Source organism: Ovis aries, chromosome 13, assembly GCF_016772045.2.
Source record: "Ovis aries strain OAR_USU_Benz2616 breed Rambouillet chromosome 13, ARS-UI_Ramb_v3.0, whole genome shotgun sequence".
NCBI classification, from domain to species: Eukaryota; Metazoa; Chordata; class Mammalia; order Artiodactyla; family Bovidae; genus Ovis; species Ovis aries.
The window spans coordinates 10,790,687-10,814,363 of record NC_056066.1 but is presented as its reverse complement, the minus strand read 5'-3'; the positions used below and the strand labels follow the sequence as shown (position 1 = coordinate 10,814,363).

The following is a 23,677-nucleotide window of genomic DNA, read 5'->3' as shown; positions in this document are numbered from 1 at the left end:
GAATTTCTTCATTCATGCACTGTTGAAGCCTAGCTAGGAGAATTTTGAGCATTACTTTGCTAATGTGTGAAATGAATGCAATTGTGTGGTAGTTTAAACATTCTTTGGCACTGCCTTTCTTTGGGATTGGAATGAAAGCTGACCTTTTCCAGCCCTGTGGCCACTGCTGAGTTTTCCAAATTTGCTAGCATATTGAGTGCAGCACTTTAGCAACAGCATCTTTAGGATTTGAAATAGCTCAGCTGGAATTTCATCACCTCCACTAGCTTTGTTCATAGTGATGCTTCCTAAGGCCCACTTGACTTCACATTCGAGGATATCTGTTCTAGTTGAGTGATCACATCATCATGGTTGTCTGGGTTATGAAGATCTTTTCTGTATAGTTCTTCTGTGTATTCTTGCCACCTCTTCTTAATATCTTTTGCTTCTGTTAGGTCCATACTGTTTCTGTCCTTTATTGTGCTCATCTTTGCATGAAGTGTTCCCTTGGTTTCTCTAATTTTCTTGAAGAGATCTCTAAACATGTCCATTCTATGGTTTTCCTCTTTTTTTTTTTTTTTTTTTGCATTAATCACTTAGGCAGGCTTTCTTATCTCTCCCTGCTATTCTTTGAACTATGCATTCAAATGGGTATATCTTTCCTTTTCTCCCTTCCTTTCACTTCTCTTCTCAGCTATTTGTAAAGCCTCCTCAGACAACAATTTTGCCTTTTTGCATTTCTTCTTCTTCGGGATGGTTTTGACAACTGCCTCCTGTACAGTGTCACAAACCTCCGTCCACAGTTGGCACTCTGCCTATGAGATTTAATCCCTTGAATCTATTTCTCACTTCCACTGTATAATCATGGAAAGTGAAAGTGAAGTCTCTCAGTCCTGTCCGACTCTTTGCGACCCCATGGACTGTAGCCTACCACAGTCCTGCGTCCATGGGATTTTCCAGGCAAGAGTACTGGAGTGGGTTGCTATTTCCTTCTCCAGAGGATCTTCCTGACCCAGGGATTGAACCTGGGTTTCCCACATAGTAGGCAGACGCTTTACCATCTGAGCCACCAGGGAAGTGGGATTTGATTTATGTCATACTTAAGTGGTCTAGTGGTTTTCCTAGTTTCTTCAATTTAAGTCTCAGTTTTGCAATAAGGAGTTCATGATCTGAGCCACAATCAGCTCCTGGTCTTGTTTTTTGCTGACAGAATAGAGCTTCTCCATCATCACCTGCAAAGAATAAAATCAATCTGATTTTGGTGTTGACCATCTGGTGATGCCCACGTGTAGAGTCGTCTCTTGTGTTGTGGGAAGAGGGTGTTTACTATGACCAGTGTGTTCTCCATTTTGTCCTCCAAGGCCAAACTTGCCAAACTGTTACTCCAGGTATCTCTTGACTTCCTACTTTTGCATTCCAGTCCCCTATGATGAAAAGGACATCTTTTTTTGGTGTTAGTTCTCGAAGGTCTTGTAGGTCATCATAGAACCGTTCAGTTTCAGCTTCTTCAGCATTAGTGGTTAGGGCGTAGACTTGGATTACCGTGATATTGAGTGGTTTGCCTTGGAAGCAGAGACCATTCTGTCTTTTCTGAGACTGCACACGTTGCCACTCTTCAGGATGCCCTCTGACTCTTAAACGACCTGCCTTCGGGAGGCAGGAGTGGCTGAGGTTACTCCTCTGCCTGCCACACTCGCCTCCATGCACAGCGTTGACAGGCTGATGGCCAGAACGGGGTCCCTTTTGGGGAGACACACAGGCACAAACCATTCAGCCAGAAAAGCTTGGGTCCTTTGGAAACACACTGTAGGCTGCTATCATCACGTACAGGAAGCCTGCCTGGCGGGCTGGTGCTCTGCTGCCCGTGAACAGGCCCACTGAGAGCCCCCTGAGGACAGGGTGTGTGGGGCTCATTTTTATAACCTCAGCATCCCCAAGCACTGCCTGGCACGTCACAGGCCCTAGAAAGATGTTCTTTCTGAGGGTTTTCTCTTTTAAACACCTGTGAAGTTATATTCTTCATTCCCTCCATACTCTCTAGCCCCTGCTAAGAACCCAGTAAAACCAGTTACTCCTGGATCCGAAGAACAGAGGGAGAGAAAACCCACAGATGCACAGAGCCAAACGCAGCCTCCGGAGCAAGCTGACCTTCCAGGTAGGCGCGGACCTGCTCTCTCACAGACACACTCAGTGCGCCCCTGAGGAGGAGAGTCCGGCCTGTGGTCCTCTCTCCCGAGGACGCCCTGGGGACTGGCGCCGCGGTGCGGTGGTGGCAGGCTATCGGCTCAGCATCTCGAGCCCCTCCTACAGCAGCCAGCCTGGGCTCTGAGCGTCCACCAGGCTTGGGAACTGGCCCAAGAGGGCTCAATTCAGTTCAACTCAACTCACTTCCATTCAAATAGCATTTGGGGGCCAACTGCCCCAAGCACAGTGGCCAGAGAATAGCAATCTGAGTCGCCAGTACTCCTTGGCCTCAAAAGATGCTCTGTGTTTCCCTTAAGGAAGAGACACTGAACTGTGAGCCAAGTAATTGACTTCCAGACATCTCTATTTCCAACAGGACAGGGTTCTGAGGCAGGTGGGGCCACACTGGCTTCTGGAAGCTGCGGACAGACCTTGAGCTAACGGGCTGTGGACAAGCCAGTGCTGTGTCACCCAGCTGCTGCCCCGACTTCCCAAAATTAATGTGGTGGAAGTCAGCCTTGACATCAGGAAGAAAGGAGCCCGTTAGGGAAACCTGAGCTTTGGGGGGGGCGCAGCTGACCTTTCAATACCCCGTGCCCTACGCTGATTGTACAACCTTACAAAGAACTTTTACGACTTGGCATATAATCTCATTCCAACCTCAGAAGCCAGTGAGTCAGGGGGCAGGAAATATTCCTTCAATTTACTGATGGAATTGAGATGCGGAGACCAGTAAAGACATGGCCCAACTCACCAAAGGGACTGAAACAAAGCCTCGGGTCTCCTGAACTAGACCAGGTGTCTCAGTACAATTATTTAAGCTACTTTGAATTTATTTTCAGCTTTTATTAATTAACAAAAAATAAAAAGACAACGACTAATCTGGGGAACCTGCTGCAATACGCTGTCTCCTCTCCTTGTCACTGTGACTTTGTTCTGGAGTGAGGATTCAGAACACATTAGTTGCTTTCCTCTCCTTCTCGCCTCCCATATTCCACAATTCCTGAAAGTTTTCTCAAGAGGTCAGTGTTTACTCTTCTTACTCAAGAGATAACCAGCTGCCTCTGGCTAAGGGATGCAGACTGTCTTAATTTGGAGGTTTTCACTCGAAAGAAGCAAAACTAACTCCAACAGGTCTGGACAGTTATGAATTTTACTGACTGGAAAGGCAGTTTGATTCTGAGACTTGAATACACGTTCAAGGATGGACTGCAAGATGCTGTACTGAGCAGACCCCTCAGGATGGGACCGCTAGGCCTCCTGCTGCAAAGGGTCATGAGGGCAGTGGGAGGGGTTATGTTGGATCCTTGGGGTTGTGGAAGGTCAGAGCATACACACAGCTTCACAGTTCTGGGCTTAGAAGGATCTGTGGTTCCATGTGTCCAGATCTGGGGGGCAAGGGATTAAATCAGGACAGGACATGATCTGTGGGGTTAAAGGTCAGCCAGGCTTTGGTTTTAGTTGGATGAGGGGAAAGTTACTGGACATGGGAATTTTCAGAGGCCTTAAAAGGGCAAGCTTCAGGCATGGCTTGGTCAGGGACCAATTTCTCTAGGATCGTCTTGGTGCTTCCCTCCTCCCAGCTTTGGATTTGTCCCAGGTACTTCTCCATGGCTCTGAGACAACCACTTGAGGATGCTCTTCCTCACTTAGCGTCGAGATCTAGGTGGTCTCCACATCTCCTCAGCCCAGACTGGCTGGAGCCTGCCCTTAACCCTTAGCTGAAACCACTGTTCGCACGCCTGTCCACTTAGCAAATCTCTCCCGGTCGGCAGAAGTTCATTTCTCTGCGTCCCCAGAGCGAGCACCTGTGTCTCGAGTGTCATGCTCCCCACGTTCTCCCTGCAGAGGCTCCCCTCCCTGATCCACTGTCTGCTCACTGCAGGGGAGGGGGACTGGGTCTTCATGTCTTTCACAAAGTGCCTAGCGAAGGCCCTAACAAATAGATGTTACCAACACTTATTGGAAGAAAGCGGGAGAGGGGTGGAGGAGGGGGCCAAAGAAAAGAAGGACTGTGGTCTGGTCTCTAGGAAGAGACAGCCTGGCCTGGTCTGGTCTCTAGGAAGAGACAGTCTGGCCTCACAGCATCTCCTCAACTTGCCTCTGGAATTCCCTTCCCCTTGTCCAGGTCACTGCGAGGAACCACCGCCATGGGAACATGAACGTGAACCTTTGAAGAGAGTCTATCATTTCACGCTGGGGCAGACGGTTCACTACCAGTGTGCCCAGGGATTCAGGGCCCTACACACCGGTCCTGCTGAAAGCACCTGCACGATGATCCACGGGGAGATGAGGTGGACCAGGCCCAGGCTCAAGTGCATAAGTGAAGGGGCGAACAGTCAGGCTCCAGGTACAGAGGTGCCCCAGCCCAGGGCCCGCCGCCTGGCGGCTTCCCTGAGGCAGGCCCAGCTGGGCTCCCGTGGTCCTGGGCGAGCTCCCTCCTCTCCTGGGGCCTTGGTTTGTTCTCACTCTAGAAGACAGATGAGATGAACTGGAAGGTCTCCACGCCCTGGGGTTCCCCATTTCCTGATGGGGATACAGAGCAGGATCTGAAAGAGGAAGACAGGTGTCTGCCGGGGGTCCCCCCACCCCTACATGGCGCTGCTCCCGTTTCTAGCTGATCCTGAAATTCCCCCTCTGCCTCTAAGCTACCAAGACCTCCTCATTCCAAAGGGGAAGTCCGCCTGCCCTGCATACGCCTCCAACTTGCTGATGCATAGCCTAAGTCCATTCTCCTTCTGTACCAGGAGAAAGCCACCCCCCTTCTTATGTGAGTCCCACCTGAGCTTTGCCAAAGTGCAGACGTGCAGGCAGGGACTTTCCAAGCACAGACACACATGCACGCGCTTGTATGCTCGCTCACGCACACGGACAAGCCACCCACGTTGATTCTTCTGCTACTGAAATCGTATTACCATATTACAGTCAAAAGGCCCCCCATTGGGCCCTAACTGTCGGTGGTTTCTTTGCTCGCCCCCATTGCCCAGGCCCCACACCTCCCTCTTGGATCTTCTGGGGGCGGTGCTGTGTTTCTTTCCCATAGCCCGCCCCCCGTGAGTCACGCTGCCCACCGGGCGTGTCCACGAGCAGTGGGGAATCTGTCACAGAGAAAAGCTCTCCTTTTGTGCATTTCTACTTTAATTGGCTTCCCAGGCGGCCCTAGCGGTAAAGAACCCACCTGCCAATGCAGGAGACATAAGAGGTTCAATCCCTGCATTGGGAAGATCCCTGGAGAAGGAAATGGCAACCCACTCCAGGATTCTTCCTTGGAGAATCACATGGACAGAGGAGCCTGATGGGCTACAGTCCATAGGGTCGCAAAGAGTCCGACACGACTGAAGTGACTTAGCACGCACACACTTTGCTTAATGGTTGATGGAATTTGTATTAGGGTGACCCAATTCCAAGCTGCAGACGGCAACCAGAGCTGAGTAGGAAGTTTGGGGAGAAAGCTGTTCAGAGCTCCAAGAAGAGCCAGAGTCAGGGTCACAGGTCCCTCCCTCCCGCTCTGCTGGGCTCACTGACCAATTCACCGTGACTCTGATGGGGACCACAGAGCTGAGACACACCTCAGCTACCATGTCTGGGGTCAGCTGAGGAGGCGGAGGGGTTGGGTGGGAGACCCCAGACCCCCACTCCTCACCTCTGCCCCACAAACATCCTTCTTCTCTCCTCCAGATGAAGCAGAGCCTCCGGAGAGCACAGAAGCTCCCCCTGGGAGTGGAACTTTCTTAACAACCAGGATGGCAGGGACCACAGGTATGGCTGGCATTCTTGGAGGATAAAAGCTTGGCTGTTAAACTGTGGGGCAGGAGAGGGAAGAGCTGGCCTGGGAGCTGCCCCCGGTGCTAGAGACTGTCCACATGCGCACACGACCTCCCAGGCCTCAGACACGGGCAGTGTTGCTGGTGTCACAGGTTAAGCAAGTTGGAGGGCAGCAGCTCGAGGCAGAAGATGTTCAGAAGTTGGGCCAGGGCTCCAGCGGCCTCCGAGGCCCCCACCTCCAGAAGCCTGGACTCTCGCAGCCCCAGGCAGCCCCAGGCAGCCCCACAGCCAGCATCCACAAGCTCCTCCCCCTCCCTTGCAGATTTCCAGAAGCCCACAGACGTGGTTGCAACGCTGGATACGTTCATATTTACCACCGAGTACCAGATCGCAGGTGGGTAGTGACCCAATGGAAGCCTACACATTTGCTTGATGGGTGGTGAGCTGCTCGGTGAGTTAGTCTAAATGAACTCTTTATACGAAGTGTATAAAACTCAAAGACGAATCCGTAGCATAACTTGACTCAGAGTCACAGGCACGGCTGTGGTGAGTCAGCAGTGAGGCCCAGCCTCAACCAGCTCCCAGAGGACAAACACCCAGCACCTGGATGTGAGTGGAGGGAGGTGGCGTGCCCAGGGCAGGAGAGAAAAAAAACACGCCAAGACCACTCCAGCTGCCTTCTGGTGGGAGCCAGAAACAGGCTTTGAGGGAAACAAACAAACAAAAAAGCCCAAACACCAAACGGAGCTCTTAGAGTAGAATGCTGGTTACCAGGGCCTGGGGTGAGGCAAAAAGAAGACGGTGACAAAGGGCACGGACTTCATCAGCAGAGGAGTCGGCCTGGGGACGGTCAGGGTGTGGGGATTACCACCAACGATGCTGTGTTGCGGACTTGAAAGTTGCTAACAGCAAATCTTCAATGTTCTTGGCACAGAAAAGAAATAGTAATTACAATATATTTTGCAATGAAAGTGCACACCTTAAAATTACAGCCTGTTACGGGTCAATTATATCTTATGGGGCGGATGGAAGGAGAAAAGCAGGCTTTGAGGCACGATAGACGGCTGGCTGGCTGGATAACCGCCAGCTCCAGGGCAAAGGAAAGAGTGTGTGGGAAACAGATACTTTCAGGAGATGCCACGTGTTTATCACTTACGGTTATACTCATCTTGATATTTCAACATTTCTTTCACCCCCTGCGGGCCTCACTCAAGGTCTTTTTCACTGAGGCTGGGCCTCTGACCCTCTCTGAAGAGGGTGCCTGTCAGCTGCTCCCCGAGAAGGAGGGGAGCTCCCCTGGGAAAGGCTGGGCCCTTCTGGTCCATACCCCAGGTCCTGGTCTTGCAGCCTCCAGGGAGCCTGGGCAGGAGGGAGCTGCGTACTGAAAAGGGGCGGCGGAGACCACCGCGCTCACCTCCCCGGAAGCACTGAGCCGGTGTGGAGGGCTGGGGGGACCGACACGCGGGAAGGGGGTGTGGAGGGCTGGGGGACCGACACGCGGGAAGGGGCTCTCAGCCCCCGGGGCCGCCTCCCTGACCTGCTTCTGTGTCCACAGTGGCCGGCTGCATCCTCCTGCTCTCCAGCATCCTCCTCCTGAGCTGCCTCACGTGGCAGCGGAGATGGTGAGTAGTTGTGAAACAAAGAACTGCCTGACGCTGTGTGAGTCCCCCAGATGCCCAGAACTGCAGTCTTCGGGAGGCGGGAGCAGACACCGCAGCCTGCCCCAGAGAGCTGTTCCAAGCGTTAGTCACTCAGTCGCGTTCCGCTCTTTGTCACCCCATGGACTGTAGCACGCCAGGCGCCTCTGTCCATGGGATTCTCCAGGCAAGAATACTGGAGTGGGTTGCCATTCCCTACTTCAGGGGATCTTTCTGACCCAGGGATCAGACCCCGGCCTCCTGCGTTTCAGTCAGATTCTTTACCGACTAAGCCACCAAAAGCCTTCCTAAAATCCAGTGTCGTCTGAGAGCGCCCTCTTGTGGCCAAATGAAATACTACTTTTTTTTTTTTTTTAAGCAATTGCTAACATTCAGAAAAGTAAGATCGCGGCAGTCGGTCCCATCATTTCATGGCAAATAGATGGGGAAACAATGCAAACAGTAACAGACTTTATTTGGGGGAGCTCCAAAATCACTGCAGATGGTGACTGCAACCATGAAAGTAAAAGACGCTTGTTCCTTGGAAGGAAAGCTATGACCAAACTAGACAGCACATTAAAAAGCAGAGACATTACTTTGCCAACAAAGGTCTGTCTAGTCAAGGCTGTAGTTTTTCCAGTAGTCATGTATGGATGTGAGAGGTGGACTATAAAGAAAGGTGAGCACGGAAGAACTGATGCTTTTGAACTGTGGTGTTAGACTCTTGAGAGTCCCTTGGACCACAAGAAGATCCAACCAGTCAATCCAAAGGAAATCAGTCCTGAATATTCATTGTAAGGACTGCATGCTGAAGCTGAAACTCAAATACCTTGGCCACCTGATGCAAAGAACTGACTCATTTGAAAAGGCCCTGATGCTGGGAAAGATTGAAGGTGGGAGGAGAAGGGGACGACAGAGGATGAGATGGTTGGATGGCATCACCGAGGCAATAGACACGAGTTTGAGTAGGCTCTGAGAGTTGGTGATGGACAGGGAAGCCTGGTGTGGTGCAGTCCTTGGGGTTGCAAAGAATCGGACACAACTGAGCTACTGAACTGAACTAGGAGCTAATGATGAGATGGAGCTGGCTTACAAAGGCTCCTGAAAGCCAAAAGTTAGGTGTTCTGGAGTTTTGCAATCTGCTTTTAAGTTTAGTCATTATTGAAAACTAAAGTATTAAGCTTACAATTAAATAAGTTAAGCAGTACAAAGACAATATTCAAAAGTAATCACTTTCTAATTATTTTATTGCATGTGACTGCTTTAGTCTCAGGGCTGTTTGCATCTGTGTGCCTGTGTTGAGGAAACACTGCCTAGATGATGACTTTACACTGTCCCTCTCTCCGCAGCTCTGTGTCAAGGACATATTGACACTGGGTGTTGTGGGGTTTTTACACCATGGAGGTGAGCAGACTGTTTCCGAGAGCTGGTTGTTAAGCATTTGCCTGCATGCCAGTTCTTGCAGCCTCACTCCATGGGAGCTCTTAGCCAGGTAGGAGGTAACCAGATGCTGCTGAGAGCTGTCTGACAGGGTTGTCACTAGCCACATGCAGATACTTCAGCTTAAACTTAAATAAATTAAATATGATTAAAAGTTCGGTCTACATGTGGCAGTAGCCACATTTCAGGTGTTTGATAGCCACATGTGGCCACCTTGTTGGACAACACAGATACGAAACATTCCCATCTTCGTAGAAATCCCATCTTCGTAGAAAGTTCTTACAGCATAGTGCTGGCTAGAAACTAGCAGTTTTCAATTCAGGAAATCCCCTTGGCACAGCTAGCTGTGCTATGATTTTTCCTTTTCTGCAGCTATTGTCTTCTACTCCCCAAAAGTTTTATAGAACAGCTCCTGTGTAGACGTGGGTCAAAGGGCACACACTTGCAGTTAGGAGATGGCCAAGTTCTGGGGAATCTGACGCAGCAGCTTAGGTGACTACAAGCAACAGCAGTGTATCTATATACTTTAGAGTTGCTAAGAGACTAGCTCTTGAATATTCTCACCACCAAAAAAGAAATGACAACCATGCGATGTGATGGAAGTGTTAGCTTAACAGCAAGGTGGTTATTACATCACAACACATAACTGTATCAGATCAACACACTACACCTTAAACTTCCACAGTGTTCATTGCCAAATATCTCTTGATTTTAAAAGGACTCAGAGACTATCTCCTGTGTACCAGGCACTTGGTAGGGGCCTCAGGATGATTAAGAAGGGCCCCTGCTCTCAGGAGCTTATAGACCAGTCAAGGAGAAGGGAAAATAAAAGAGAGAGACTTGAAATGCAGTTTGTGAAAGCCTAAGACTGAGGTGTTACGGAGAATAAAGAGACAAATGACACACGCCATCCTACATGGGGGCGCCCAACAGGCTTTCGGAGCCGGTGGCGGCAGACAGGTGAAGAGCAGCAGGAGCAGCTGCAAGGCAGAGGGACAGGAGGGGAAGGGAAGCGTCCTAAAGGGCAGGAGGCTGTCTGCGAGGGTCTGGCCGTTCTCCGCACTGCAGGGTACAATGCACGGGGCAGTGGTCGCAGGGCCCTGATGTGTGATGGCCAGAGGCCACATCCTGGAAGATCAGGCCAGACTGGGGAACTCAGCCCCATCCTGAGGGCAGCAGCAGCCACAGAAGCTGGCGTATGGCATAAATGGTAGCATCGGCCTTTGAATGGTCCGGCCACCAGAAAGGCTGGATTGAGGGTGGTAACAGTGGTGGCAGTTTGATATGTTACGCTGGAATAAATCCACCCAGGGGGCGAGGGAGAGCATGGACCAGGTCGGGGGCATCAGCTAAACCAGAGGAAAAGAATGGAGAGACACATAAAGGAGTCAGGTCAGCAGAGTCTGGTGGCTGACTGGAAGTGAGTGGGAAGGAGGAGGGTTGACTCGAGATGATGCAGGTACCCACTCCCCAGGGACTGTCACCACCTACAGGACAAGATGCAAAGTGAGGATGTGCACCCTGTGAGGAGCAGCCCCTGAGCACAGCCTATCTCTCGGCCCCTCCCCAAGACCCACCAGCTCCCCCACCTGTAACCGGCCGGACCTCGGGCTCACCTTCAGCCCCGCAGGCTGTGCAACGACTGGGTCACGTCCCCATGAGCTGCCGGGGCTCAGTCAGTCAGCTGGGGCTTCAGTCCCACGGGGCTGCCGGTCTTGACCTCTAGAGGGATGATCAGTGGGATGGTCAGGGTATCCTGAGGTGGGACTTAAAGCTATCGGGTCAGTGGGGCTTTTGTGGGATACTCAACCCACATCCGTTTAGTGAGATCATATCGGTTTTGGTGCAGCATTCCCCCCATGACTATGCCTTGTATCACCACAGGAAGAAGAACAGAAGGACAATCTAGAAAACCAAGGGCCAGAAGAAGTCAAGAACAGCCCACAGGTGTCACGGACCACAATCAGAATCAAAGAAGCTAAACACTCATCCAAGAGGCATCTCCTGATCCGGTGGGCTCTGGAAAGCTCTGAAGTCACGTAACAGAACACTGGGCAACTGCAGCCCCATCGTGAAGCCAGCTCTGTAGTATCAACCCTTGAGGCTGACCCGTCTAGGCAGCAAGTCCAAGGTCGCTGGAGGAACGGGGAGAGGCAACCAGAACTCTTTCTCCTGTTTTCATGTATATGTGATCACTAGATCACAAGTAGCCTGGAGCTCTCTCCACACCATGTAGTGTAAAGAAGAGTAGTTTCATGCTAAGAGCATCCCAACTTCCCAGGTTAGAAATCCCAAGGAAAGCCCTAGCACTGATGTAAATAGACACACATGATCTCTGCCCGGGTGAGTGGACTTTGTCCCCGGATCCACATAAGTCTTTTCCAAGCCTCTGGTTGACCAGCCCACTCTCCTGTTCATATGCCCCCAAAGGAATCCTTTTGACCCTAGCCCAGTCCTCCAAGTTAGCGCCCTCTACTGAACCTTCCAGGTTGAGTTTCTAAAGAACAGATTCCCTGGGGGAGCAGTCTTTGGGTGACCGCAGAAGACAGCAAGCAAACCCATGGAACTGTTGAGCTTCAGAGTTTGAAAGGATTTCACCGGAGTTAATGCCAGGAGAAGGGGGAGAAGCTGGGTCCCAGGTAGTGGGTTATCCTTAACATTTAGCTTCAGCTGTTTGTGACTGGCTGTTCTAACAGCTTTTTCTCTGGGATTGCTATAAATTATGCTCTGTGTACGGCTGCCACAAATTTGATGTTTACAGACAGACACACAGTGTGTAAATGTGTACATTTGCAAAGAGGTGCCATAAAAACACTGATAAGGAGGCAGTACATTCAGTGTTTATGGGAGGAAAGAAAGAAAGAAGGATGGGGGCGGGGAGCGCATGTAATTACGGATGAGGTCACATCAGTGACCCTCACACTGTGAGGAAATTAAAATTGCCTGGAGAACTTGGTGAGACCTGGAAGCCTGGGCCCATCTCCAAGGTTTCTGAGTCAGCAGGTCTGGGGTGGGAACCGAGAATCCATGTCTAATAGTTTACAGGGGATGCTGACAATGCTGGTCCGGGGACCACATTTTGAGAATCACCGGGTTTAAACCTCTCCATACCTGCCAACCCTCAACCCCCAATGGAAAAGCCAGCCTTGGGGGCTGAGATTTCAGTGCAAGTTCAGACTCTTGCCCAAGATATCAATTCTCAATCAGTTGACAGATGTCCTGGCTGAACAAAATCACATGATGAAGGAGATTAATGAAAAATTTAAATCAGCAGCCAGTTTTCATTTCTGAGAGGGCAGGCAGGAAAGTGTTACCAAAAAATGCACAGGTATCAGCAGGTCTATATCCAGGTTAAAAAGTGGTTTTCTGTCCTTTCTGTGACCAACCAAGTACAATCAGACTCCATCGTCAGCATTCCCTGACATGTATGTTTTCTGGGAAAGTAAGGTTAGGATCTGGAATTTCAGACCAGGAAAAAAAAAAAAGTTTTTAACCTTATTTATCTGACTTGAGTAAAACTGGATTATCATTATTCACTGTGCGAGGTGGGGGGGTGGGGAGTCTGTGAGATCAAAATATTTTCATAATACAGGTGACCCTTGAAGAACATGGGTTTGAACCACGTGGGTCCACTTACATGTGGATTTTCGTCAACAGTAAATCCTGCAATGCTATTCAATCCGAGGTTGGTTGAATCTGTAGATGCAGAACCAGGGATATGTAGAAACCATGGGTATGAGGACCCAACTATAACTTGTGGGGTTTTTTTAATGCACAGAGTGGGTCATTGCTCCCAACTCCCAGGTTGTCCAAGGGTCAACTGTGAGTAAGACGTGATTTGCCTTTTCCTCTCTCACTCCCTTACAAGCGCGTGGTGGGGTTTTCCAGAAGCTACATGATATATGATGATGTCATCGCTCTGGTGTTAACATAAAATGAGTTTATTACTCAAGGGCACCCCACTCCAGTACTCTTGCCTGGAAAATCCCATGGACAGAGGAGCCTGGTAGGCTGCAGTCCATGGGGTCGCTAAGAGTCAGACACGACTGAGCGACTTCCCTTTCACTTTTCACTTTTCATGCATTGGAGAAGGAAATGGCAACCCACTCCAGTGTTCTTGCCTGGAGAATCCCAGGGACAGAGGAGCCTGGTGGGCTGCCGTCTATGGGGTCACACAGAGTCAGACACAACTGAAGCAACTTAGCATTGAAGAATTAATAAATAATATTTTTTAAATTTTTTGGCGTTTTAGCATCTAAGTATGCTAAGTATCACAAGATGTAACTATACAAACAAAAAGTTTGGGGAGCCCTCAATACTTTTAATAACATACAGAGGTCCTAGCAGATAGTTAACAAGCACATCCTCCCCGGTCATTTCAGCAAGGCAAAGCAGGTGTATCTGTGCACACATGCACAGGCGCGTGCACACACCTGTGCACAAGGGAATATCACTCAGCCATAAGAATAGTGGAATGATGCCATTTGGAGCAACATGGATAGACCTAGAGATGATCATGCTAAGCAAAGTAAGTCGGACTGAGAGAGACAAGCATTGCGTGATATCACTCATATGTGGAGTCTAAAAAGATACAAGCGATCTTATTAACAAAACAATATGTTTTGACATATTGTTTTCTATGACAGACACAGAAAACAAACTTATGGTTACCAAAGGGGAAGTGGGGAGGGATAGATTAGGAGTTTGGGATTAACATATAAATACTACTGTATAGAAAAATAGATAATTAACAAGGACCTACTGTATGGCACAGAGACTCTACTCAAAAATCTTCTAATAAACCTATAATGGAAGAAAATGTAAAAGAAGAACATTTGTATATATTTACTCGAAACAGACAGAACATTGTAAGTCAACTGTATTTCAATAAACATTTTTTTAAAAAGAAATGCAAGTCGAAACCACAGTGAGATGGTTATACCCAATAAGACGACTTTAAGGAGAAAAGAAAAGAAATAACAAATGTTGACAAGAATATGGAGAAATAGGAACCCTCATGCATGGCTGGTGGGAATGTAAGATGGTGCCCCCACGTGGTGGTCGTCTCTGAAAAAGTTAAACGTGGAATGACCACATGGCTCAACAATTCCACTCCTGGGTATATTACCCAGGGGTGAAGAAAACCCATGTCCACACAGACACTGGTATAAGGCTATTTATAACAGCATCACAGCCAAACAGCCAAGAGATGGGAACAACCCAAACGCCCACCAGTGGATGTGTGGGTAAGCAAACCGTGGTTTCTCCACACACTGCAATTCAGCCCTGTCACAGAAAGGAGTGAGGCCTTCAGAAAAGGCTGCCACGCAGATGAGCCTAAAGAACACGATGCTAAGTGAAGGAGGCCAGACATAAAATGCCACGTGCTGTATGACTCCCTGTATACAAAATGTGCAGAAGAGGCGCTCCAAAGAGACTGAAGCACACCACTGCTCACCAGGGCTGGCATGAGTGGTTACGTGCCGGGTGCAGGGTAGCACATCTTCCCAGGGGACGCAGCGCTAAAGAGCGCGCCTGCCAATGCAGGACTGGAGAGACTGCAGGGACGATCCCCTGGAGAAGGGAATGGCTCCCCACCCCAGCATTCTTGCCTGGAGAATCTCCATAGACAGAGGAGCCTGGCGGGCTCCATGCAGCATGCGGACATGACTGAGCGATTAAACAACAGCAAAACAGCCCGAAGACCGGCATGTCTCGGATCCTATTTAAGAAAAAATCTGAAGGGAAACCCAGAGAAAACCCAGGGAAAATCAGGGGAAAAAACAACTACACCACAGGCAGTTTCACCCTCTGACATCCCAGGTATTGTAAGCGTTAAACACAGCCTAATTCCTACACCAACATACAAAGCCTCACACCCAAGGCCTGCTCACCTCAGCTCCTGTTACCTGGGACATCATATCCAGCTCTCAGCAAAAAAGTACAAGCATGCTAGGGAATTCCCTGGTGGTTCAGTAGTTAAGACTCAATGCTTTCACTGCCAAGGGCCCTGGTTCGATCCCTGGTCAGGGAACTAAGATCCCACAAGACAAGCAGTGGGGTGGGGGTGGGGGGCGGCGGGGGGAATTACAAGGCAAGCTAAAAGGCAGAAAGTACAGTTTGAAGAGACAGAGCCAGCATCAGAACCAAATACAGACATGGCGGAGATGCTGGAATGACCAGGCTGGGAATTTAAAACCAGTGCGGAAAATAAGTCGTTCTAACAGATTGCTGTTAGTTAGTTAGTTTAGTTAAGCCGCTCAGTCGTGTCCGACTCTTTGCGACCCCATGAACTGTAGTCCACCAGGCTCCTCTGTCCATGGGATTCTCCAGGCAAGAATACTGGAGTGGGTGGTGCTGTGCGACTCCCTAAATCCATCTTTCCCTTAGCCCCGGGTTTTAGTGGGACACAGTCCTCTCCCAGCTGAGGATTACATTTGCCAGCCTCCCTTGGGGTTCAGTGGGTCCCGTGACTAAGTTCTGCCCCAGGAGACGGGAGCGTAGTAAAGCAAGCAGTCTCTAGGATGTGCCCTTGAAGAGAACAGATATGTTCTGCCCCTTCTTCACCTCCTCTGCTGGCCGGCAGGTGAGCCTTGGTGGTGGGAGTCAGACCAAGAGTGGGATCAAAACTGAAATAAAACCAAAGGAGCCAGGATGTCTCACATGGCGGGGCCGTGCCCGGACTGCTTATACTTGTGCTGGACGTGAGGCAGAAATAACCTCCCCTGGGGGCAGATTGGAAGTTTGGAATGGGCATGTTCACACTACTGTATATAACATCGATCAACAAGGACCTGCTACATAGCATAGAGAACGCGACACGATACTCCAACACAGTACTCTGTAACAACCTAAATGGGAAAAGAGTTTGAAAAAGAATAGATACATGTGTATGTATAACTGAGTAACTTTCTGTACACCTGAAACGATGCAACATTGTTAATCAATTATGTGCAAACAACATTTTTGAAAAATAAAATGCAGATGTAACATTTATAACAGTTTCTCTGGCGTCTCCTGCATTGGTAGGGAGATTCTTTACCACTGAGCCACCTGGGCAGCCCTTATAACAGTTATAACTACCAAAAAGAAAGAAAGGAATACTCTCTGTGGTGTCTGCCCTTGTTAGAACAGCTATATCAACACCCCATAACATCCACCCCTACCAATATCAGAGACAGGCATGCCTCTCCCCCAAATTTGGCCTATATGGTCTTATCAGTATCCAAATATTTTCAGTGGAAAATGAGACTAGTATGATCATGCAACATTTAAACAAACTTTCAAGTAAGTACATGTTTGCTGTTCATAAATATTATCTAAAAAATGTCTCCCTCCAGGAGGTAAACAAGTACATCCAAGGAAACAGCATTGAGGCTCTGTACTCATTTGACTACTTGCTTATTCATCTTCAGAGAATGACTGCAGCCTGCAGTGTCCCTGAAGGCTTTCCAAAAATGTGGGCTCACATGGGGATGTTCCAGGCGGACGGTCCTTTCCGGCTAAGCTAGGAATCAGGAAGAGGGAGGGCTGAGACGTGCAGAGCCAGTCCCCTCATTACTCCATTCCTCCTGTGAAAGAGTGCAGTGCAAAACGTACGCCTTTTTCTTTCCACAGTTTCTTTCTACAGTAGTAAGTGATCCTACTTACATGAGTTATCCTAATGCTACGAGGGTGGGATAACAGAGAATACCATCTGGAAAAAACTAGGCTAAGAACTACCTTCAAGCAGTCAGGGAAGATGGACAGCTACTAACTTCCAATAGTAGAGTCGGAAGAGAGAATCTGGCTTAAGTCCTTTAGATCACCTTGAAAGAACAGACCCCAATATGAGAAGTTGTAAACTACCTGAAATCTTCAGTGGAGTAGATGCTTCACAGCCACGTGTTTAATTGAGAAGGTAAACACAACTGATCAGCAAGGGATAAAAGATGTAGCCGCAGATAGGTGATGACTTCCTGTCCTTGCAAGCCTGGGTCTCTACTGTGAGGGGCTGTGTCTTTGCAACTTCCCACTTGCTCCTGCCTTGGCTGTGGGCTAGGTGGCCATCGGGAAGTCCAAAGAAGAGTTTGGAAGGCCGATGAAGCAAGAGAAGGCATAATCCTTCCTTTCAGCTTCTCGTGGCCTCTCCATCAGCGAGAGATGGCTGTGGGCTCCAACAGCCTTTGGCAGCCCCGGTACAGACAGCAGTTGTTGACTGCCATTGCAGGCTCCAAAATAGTTTTGCAATTACAGCAGCACTTATTTCAACCGCAACAACAGTCTCCTTCAGAATCAGCCAAAAGTCTGCTTATGTAACCCCACCTCTTCCCTGTGTTCCTCCAGGGTTTGCTTCCTGATGGCTTCCCCAGAGTGGCTCAGACCTTAAAGAACCTGCCTGCAATGCAGGAGACCTGGGTTCAATACCTGCATCAGGAAGATCCCCTGGAGAAGGGAATAGCAACCCACCCCAGTACTCTTGCCTGGAAAATTCGGTGGACGGAGGACCTTGGTGGACTGCAGTCCATGGGGTTGCAAAGAGTCGGACATGATGGACTAAGTGACTAACACTTTGCTTTCTGAAATAAAAACCTGTCCTATTTTGCTCCTTTAGTTTTAATGCAACCAGATCCTTGCATTAAATAAGCTCTGCCTAGGCTTCCACTTCAGGCCAAGATGGCGAAATAGGAACTGAATTTACCCTCATGCCTGAAACAAACAAAAATGGGAAACAACAAAATGAGATAACAAGATTTTTTAAGACTTTTTTTTAAATGCGGATCATTTTAAAGTGTTTATTGAATTTGTTATCATACCGCTTCTCTTGTTTATCTTTTTTGTCCCTGAGGCATGTGGAATCTTAGCTTCCCGACCAGGGGTCGACCTGCACCCACTGCTCCGGAAGGCAAAGTCTTAACCACTGACCACCAGAGAAGCCCAACAATGGTTTTCAAGACATTGGATGTGCTGCAGTGAAGGATTCCCATCCCTGAGGGGTGAGAAACAGACAGGAGAGCCTACGCTGGCCCAGCTTACGTGTTACATTTCAGGCAAGGTGTGGGGAGGAGATGCAGCTGAGTGTCCAGAGAGAGCCAGGCCTCAGGGTTCACAGGGAGGAGGATCCAGGAGAGAGCAGCACTGAGAGGACCCGGAGACCGGTGGGTTCTGGAGAGACGGCACTCGCACCCTTCCTCTCACGAGAGTGCCGGCCATCGGCTGTGCGTGAGGAGCTGCTCAGGCCAGGAAAAGGGCCGCCTGAGGAAGCGGGGGGAAACACTCAGCACATGGGAGGTCACGGGCAGTGTCCGCTCCCACCAGCCTGAGACCTGGGGGACAACCCTCAGCACACGGGAGGTCACAGACAGTGCCCGCTCCCACCAGCCTGAGACCTGGGGGACAACCCTCAGCACACGGGAGGTCACAGACAATGCCCGCTCCCACCAGCCTGAGACCTGGGGGCAACACTCAGCACACGGGAGGTCACGGACAGTGCCCGCTCCCACCAGCCTGAGACCTGGGGGACAACCCTCAGCACACGGGAGGTCACGGGCAGCGCCCGCTCCCACCAGCCTGAGGCCTGGGGGACAACCCTCAGCACACGGGAGGTCACAGACAGTGCCTACTCCCACCAGCCTGAGACCTGGGGGACAACCCTCAGCACACGGGAGGTCACAGACAATGCCCGCTCCCACCAGCCTGAGACCTGGGGGACAACCCTCAGCACACGGGAGGTCACAGACAATGCCCGCTCCCACCAGCCTGAGACCTGGGGGCAACACTCAGCACACGGGAGGTCACGGGCAGCGCCCGCTCCCGCCAGCCAGCCTAAAGCTTTCTGGATTCCGTAACTCCCGAGGCACTGGGTGGAATGCTCGGAGGGGCCGCACCTCAGCACTGTGGAGTAGCAACCTCCAGGCTACAAGCTGTGTGAATCCTTCCTGACACACCTTAAAAGCGAGATCCGAAAGGATCAAAGCGTATCCACGCATTTCACTGCACCCTGGAACTAAGCTCGAGATTGTTTGCAGGAATGCAGAAAAACATCCAGCAGCCAACGAGATAAAATCCACAAACCAGTCAGGATGTACGGGCCATTCCAGCAAGCGGGAGTACATGACTCACAATGAGTAAAGGTCAAATGATCAAAACCAAAGCAGGTGACCATTAAAATGGTAACAGTAACTGCATTCCATCTGTTTAAAAAAGCTAAAGGAGGACTTCCCTGGCGGTCCAGTGGCTAGGAATCTGCCTGCCAATGCAGGGGACACGGGTTCGATCCCTGATCTGGAAGATTCCACATGCCGTGGAGCAACGAAAGGCTGTGTGCCTGGAGCCTGCGCTTGGCAACAGGAGAAGCCGCCGCAATGAGAAGCCGGCACACCGCAACTAGAGTAGCTGCCTCTCGCCGCAAGCAACTAGAGAAAAGCCCAACCACAGCAGCAAACACCCAGCACAGTCAAAAGTAATTAACTAGCTTTAAAAGATTTTTTAAAAGCCAGAGGAAAGATTATATATGTTAAGTGGCGATATGGAAGATGGGCAGGGAGGGGCAGAGTAAGGGTTACAAAGGGCTTTTGTGTGATTGTGGGTTTACAGGTGCGGACATGTCAAAACCTACCCAACCGTACGCTTCAAATATTAACCCCCTCCAATAACATGCTTTCTGAAAAATTCACCTCTGTTTGAAGTTCCTGGTGGGGTGGCAGGGTTTGGGGGGTTCGAGGGGAGACTGGTGTCTGAATGAAATGTCTTCTGGCCTCACCAGCCTACAGGTTCAGATGAAGCCAGGCTACTGGGGATAAACCATAATGCCTTGTTCTTGCTCCACCTGCTGGTGTCGGACCTCAGCCCCGCACACACCCACGGCACGCGCACACACACACACCGTCTCCCTTAGGCATCCTTGGGGATCCCCAGGATCTGGCTGTCAGGACTGCATCTGCACTAAACCAAGTTCCATGCACCCTGGAATCTCACCTGGAGTCTCTGTGAACCCCAAGTTCTCAGCTCACACCTAAACAGCTTTTCAGGTTCTCATCCACGGCCAGGGGGCCAGACCACCAGGACAACCTCAGAGAGGCACTAGCCTGTCCTCTCTTCCCCCATGGGCTTGTCCCCGGGGCCCACTCCTCCAAAACTGCAAATAGACTCCTGCTCACTGTCCCTAGAGGTCAGCAGGCTTGCCCCGAGAGGGGTGGATTTCACTGGTGAACTCAAGGGAGCGGGACATCCAGTCCACAGAGATCAGGACCACGGTGCTGAAACTTCTCCTAGGCCTCTGGAGTTTCAGCTTGCTGTGTATTCATTTTACAAATATGGAGCACCACTCTCTAGGGAAAACCAGGCAGACAGCTTCACAGCCGGTATGATAGGATCATACACAAAGGAGGACATTTTGACTGTGTTAGAAATGAAAGGACTAGACTGTGTTCTGCACCGCTGCAAGCACTGACGCTGGGACTCATGAAAACAAAGTCCCCAGATGCTAATCTGGCTCAAGGAAACTCCACCAACGGCGTGGGACAAAAAAGGAGGGGGATCTCGGGACAACCGGGAGAGCGGGTTTCCTTCCCTATGCCATCGCCTCCCCAGCCCGTGGGGCAGAGGAAAGGGCAGGGGAGGGGCGAGCTCAGAGCCCACGGTCCCGCGCTGGGGCGGGTGGGGGGCTCTGACCCAGGCACCGTTAAACTGACACACGGGAGACCAGGGGCCACTGCCGAGGGACAGGGGACGGCAAAGGTCCTGGTGGTCTTTCCATGAGGCACATGTGTATCAGACACCTTCAGGGTACGTACTTTTTACATGTCAAAGAACACCAACAAAACTGTTTAAGAAAAACAGCCTAGGGGACTCTGACTGTTTTGGGAGGGGCAGCCGGGACACTAATCCTGTGCCCCTAGAAGTGGGGAAAGCCGGGGAGCTGTCAGAGATGGCCCAAGTGCTGAGCTCCCCTCGGGGCAAACGAGGCCCCAACAGAATCCAAACGTCCCCAGGTGCCTGGTGCACCGCAGGCAGGGACCGCACACTCTCCAGGCCTCAGCGAGGAGGGAGCCTGGGTGCAGGGAGGGAGTTAAGGCTCAGGATGTCAGCAGATCTCCTGCAGGGCACCCCCACCCCCCCGGAACTGCTGGGACTGGAATAGGAAACCCCTACTCAGCACCTGGAGACACCGGGGCAGAAATCGAAGAGAGACATCCCCCTGTCCAAGGAAGAAGGGAATGAAACTCGGACCCAGTTAATAACTGACCTGCGAGCTGACTGAAGCGGATGGAGGGACAGCGTGGAGTGGGTGAGGTGGAACGGAATGTACCTGGCAGGTCAGAGGTTTAGAGTCAGAAATTATTGTCACACATTTCAGAATGGATGGAGCCTCGGTGAAGAGAAATACAGTGTGTTTTTCCTTTCATAATGTCTGTGTTCCTAAAATAATATTTCATTTTGATACTTAAATAAATTATATATGCAAGATGTTAAAAAAGAAATTATTGTCACAACTCTAGAATGCTTCTGCCACCTAGGTCCTGTGAGGGCAGACGTCTGCTCACTTAGTAGGAAATCAGAGGGCATCTCTGCTCCCCAAAACTACACCTGCAGGGTTGGCAGGCTTTTCCTTCCCTCTTCTCCCATGGTTCCTCTAGAGATGTCTCAGTCATATTACAGTGACAAACCATGTGCTGGGATCCTTCAGTTCAGTTCAGTCACTCAGTCGTGTCCAACTCTTTGCAACCCCATGAATCGCAGCACGCCAGGCCTCCCTGTCCAACACCAACTCCCAGAGTTCACTCAAACTCACGTCCATCGAGTCAGTGATGCCATCCAGCCATCTCATCCTCGGTCGTCCCCTTCTCCTCCTGCCCCCAATCCCTCCCAGCATCAGAGTCTTTTCCAATGAGTCAACTCTTCGCATGAGGTGGCCAAAGTACTGGAGCTTCAGCTTCAGCATCATTCCTTCCAAAGAACACCCAGGGCTGATCTCCTTCAGAATGGACTTGTTGGATCTCCTTGCAGTCCAAGGGACTCTCAAGAGTCTTCTCCAACACCACAGTTCAAAAGCATCAATTCTTCAGCACTCGGCTTTCTTCACAGTCCAACTCTGGGATCCTTAGAGATGAGGATATTGGAGAATAAATAAACTGCAAGTACAATTTTTTTCCTGTATTTTTTTTTTCCTGCCACACTGAATGTCTTGTAGGACTTTAGTTCCCCAACCAGGGATTGAACCTGTGCCCTGCAATGGAAGTGTGGAGTTCTAACCACTGGACCAAGAGCTAAGTCCTTTCTTTCTGCTTTTCAACCATGTCCCTCCATCCTCTTCTGGTTTGCATAGTACCCGATGTGAAGTCTTCAGAATGCAGTATCTTCCTTATGGATCATTTCATTATTTCATTCTGGATGACTTTAAGGTTTTCCCTATATCACTGATTTTGAGCAGTTTGACAATGACACGCTATTTGTTTTTATCGGTATTTATCTTGATGGGGTGCTTTCAGCTTCCTATATCTGGAGTTGGTTGTTTTTCATGCACTTTGGAAAATGTCAGCTCTTAGCGCTTCTTCCATCTTCCTCTCTTTCATCCTTCGAGGGCTCGGTAACACGCATGTAAGACTATCTTGTACTATCCTGTGGCTCTGCGATGCTGTTATTTCTTGTCCTCCCTTTTCACACCCTATGTTTCAGTGTAGATCATTTCTATTGACCTTTCCTCAAGCTCATTGCTTCTTTCCTCTGCTAATAAGCCTGTTGAGGAATTCTCATGTCTCATATCATGGTTTCATTAGTCTGCTAGGGCAGGCCTTATCTCCAAATGCAGTCACCTTGGGGGGTTAGGGCTACAACAGATGAATCAGGGGGGAGTGTAGCCCGAAAAAATGATGTTCATTTCCAGAGTTTTGATTTAACCGTTTTCTAGTGTTCACTTTTCCCACTATGCCCTTTTAATACATTAGTCACAGTTCTTTTTAAAGGTTTTGATAGTTTCCACATCTGCACCACCTCTGTGTCTGGTTCTGTGGACTGTTTTACCTCATGTCATCTTGTTTTTTGGGTGGGGGATAGCTTGTTATTTGGATTGAATTTTAAATTTTCTGTGTACAAGAATAGTAGAGACTGAAGCAAAGAGTATTTACACACATCAATGGGCATGCGTGTTCTTCTATCAGGCAATTACAGCAGCCCACAATGTATTGCACTTTTCTGTACCTCTTTAAATAATTTTATTGAGGTATAATTTACATACCAAAAAATCCGCTCAATCTTAAATTACAATTAAATGACTTTAGTAAATTTACTGAGTCGTTGCACTTCATTTTTATTGTGTTTTTTCAGATAATGCATCTTCTTTCACAAATTGAAGGTTTGTGGCTACCCTGCAATCTGTGATTGGTCATAGACATAAGATTTTAAAAGGTGTGAACTGAACTCAATTCAATAAAGTAATATTTCTGATTTTTAGCATGGTGGAGGAAGCTGAGTGGTTGAATAAAAAGATTACTATATATTAGATGGCGCAAAGCCTATAAATGGGTTTTCTTGGGCTTGCATGGTTGTCTTGAGTTTTTTCTAAAACAATAATCACTGTTTGTAAACCAGGAGTTATCACACAAGGACCTATATATTGGACACGCACAGCTTACAAAGCCTGCAAGAGCTTTCAGCTCACTTCCTCTCATGCCCCGAACCCTGCTGTCTGGCCG

General features: G+C 49.5%; 1 protein-coding gene and 1 long non-coding RNA gene across 2 annotated transcripts in view; one reads left to right on the top strand and one right to left on the bottom strand.

Annotated features, from left to right (window-relative positions):
* IL2RA (interleukin 2 receptor subunit alpha) overlaps positions 1-12,490 on the top strand; it is a 43,463-nt gene extending 30,973 nt beyond the window's left edge. Inside the window, 6 exon segments of the mRNA NM_001009415.1 lie at positions 2,021-2,134; positions 4,292-4,513; positions 5,842-5,922; positions 6,251-6,322; positions 7,484-7,550; positions 10,890-12,490. Coding sequence (NP_001009415.1) covers positions 2,021-2,134; positions 4,292-4,513; positions 5,842-5,922; positions 6,251-6,322; positions 7,484-7,550; positions 10,890-10,914 — 581 coding nt within the window. The 3' untranslated portion in view covers positions 10,915-12,490.
* Positions 538-7,892, bottom strand: LOC121816295 (uncharacterized). The gene is made up of 3 exons (XR_006055815.2): positions 7,466-7,892; positions 5,807-6,852; positions 538-4,712 (listed from the first exon to the last, which is right to left on the bottom strand). It is a non-coding gene; the product is annotated as an uncharacterized LOC121816295 (long non-coding RNA).
* Positions 12,491-23,677: the final 11,187 nt, after the last annotated feature.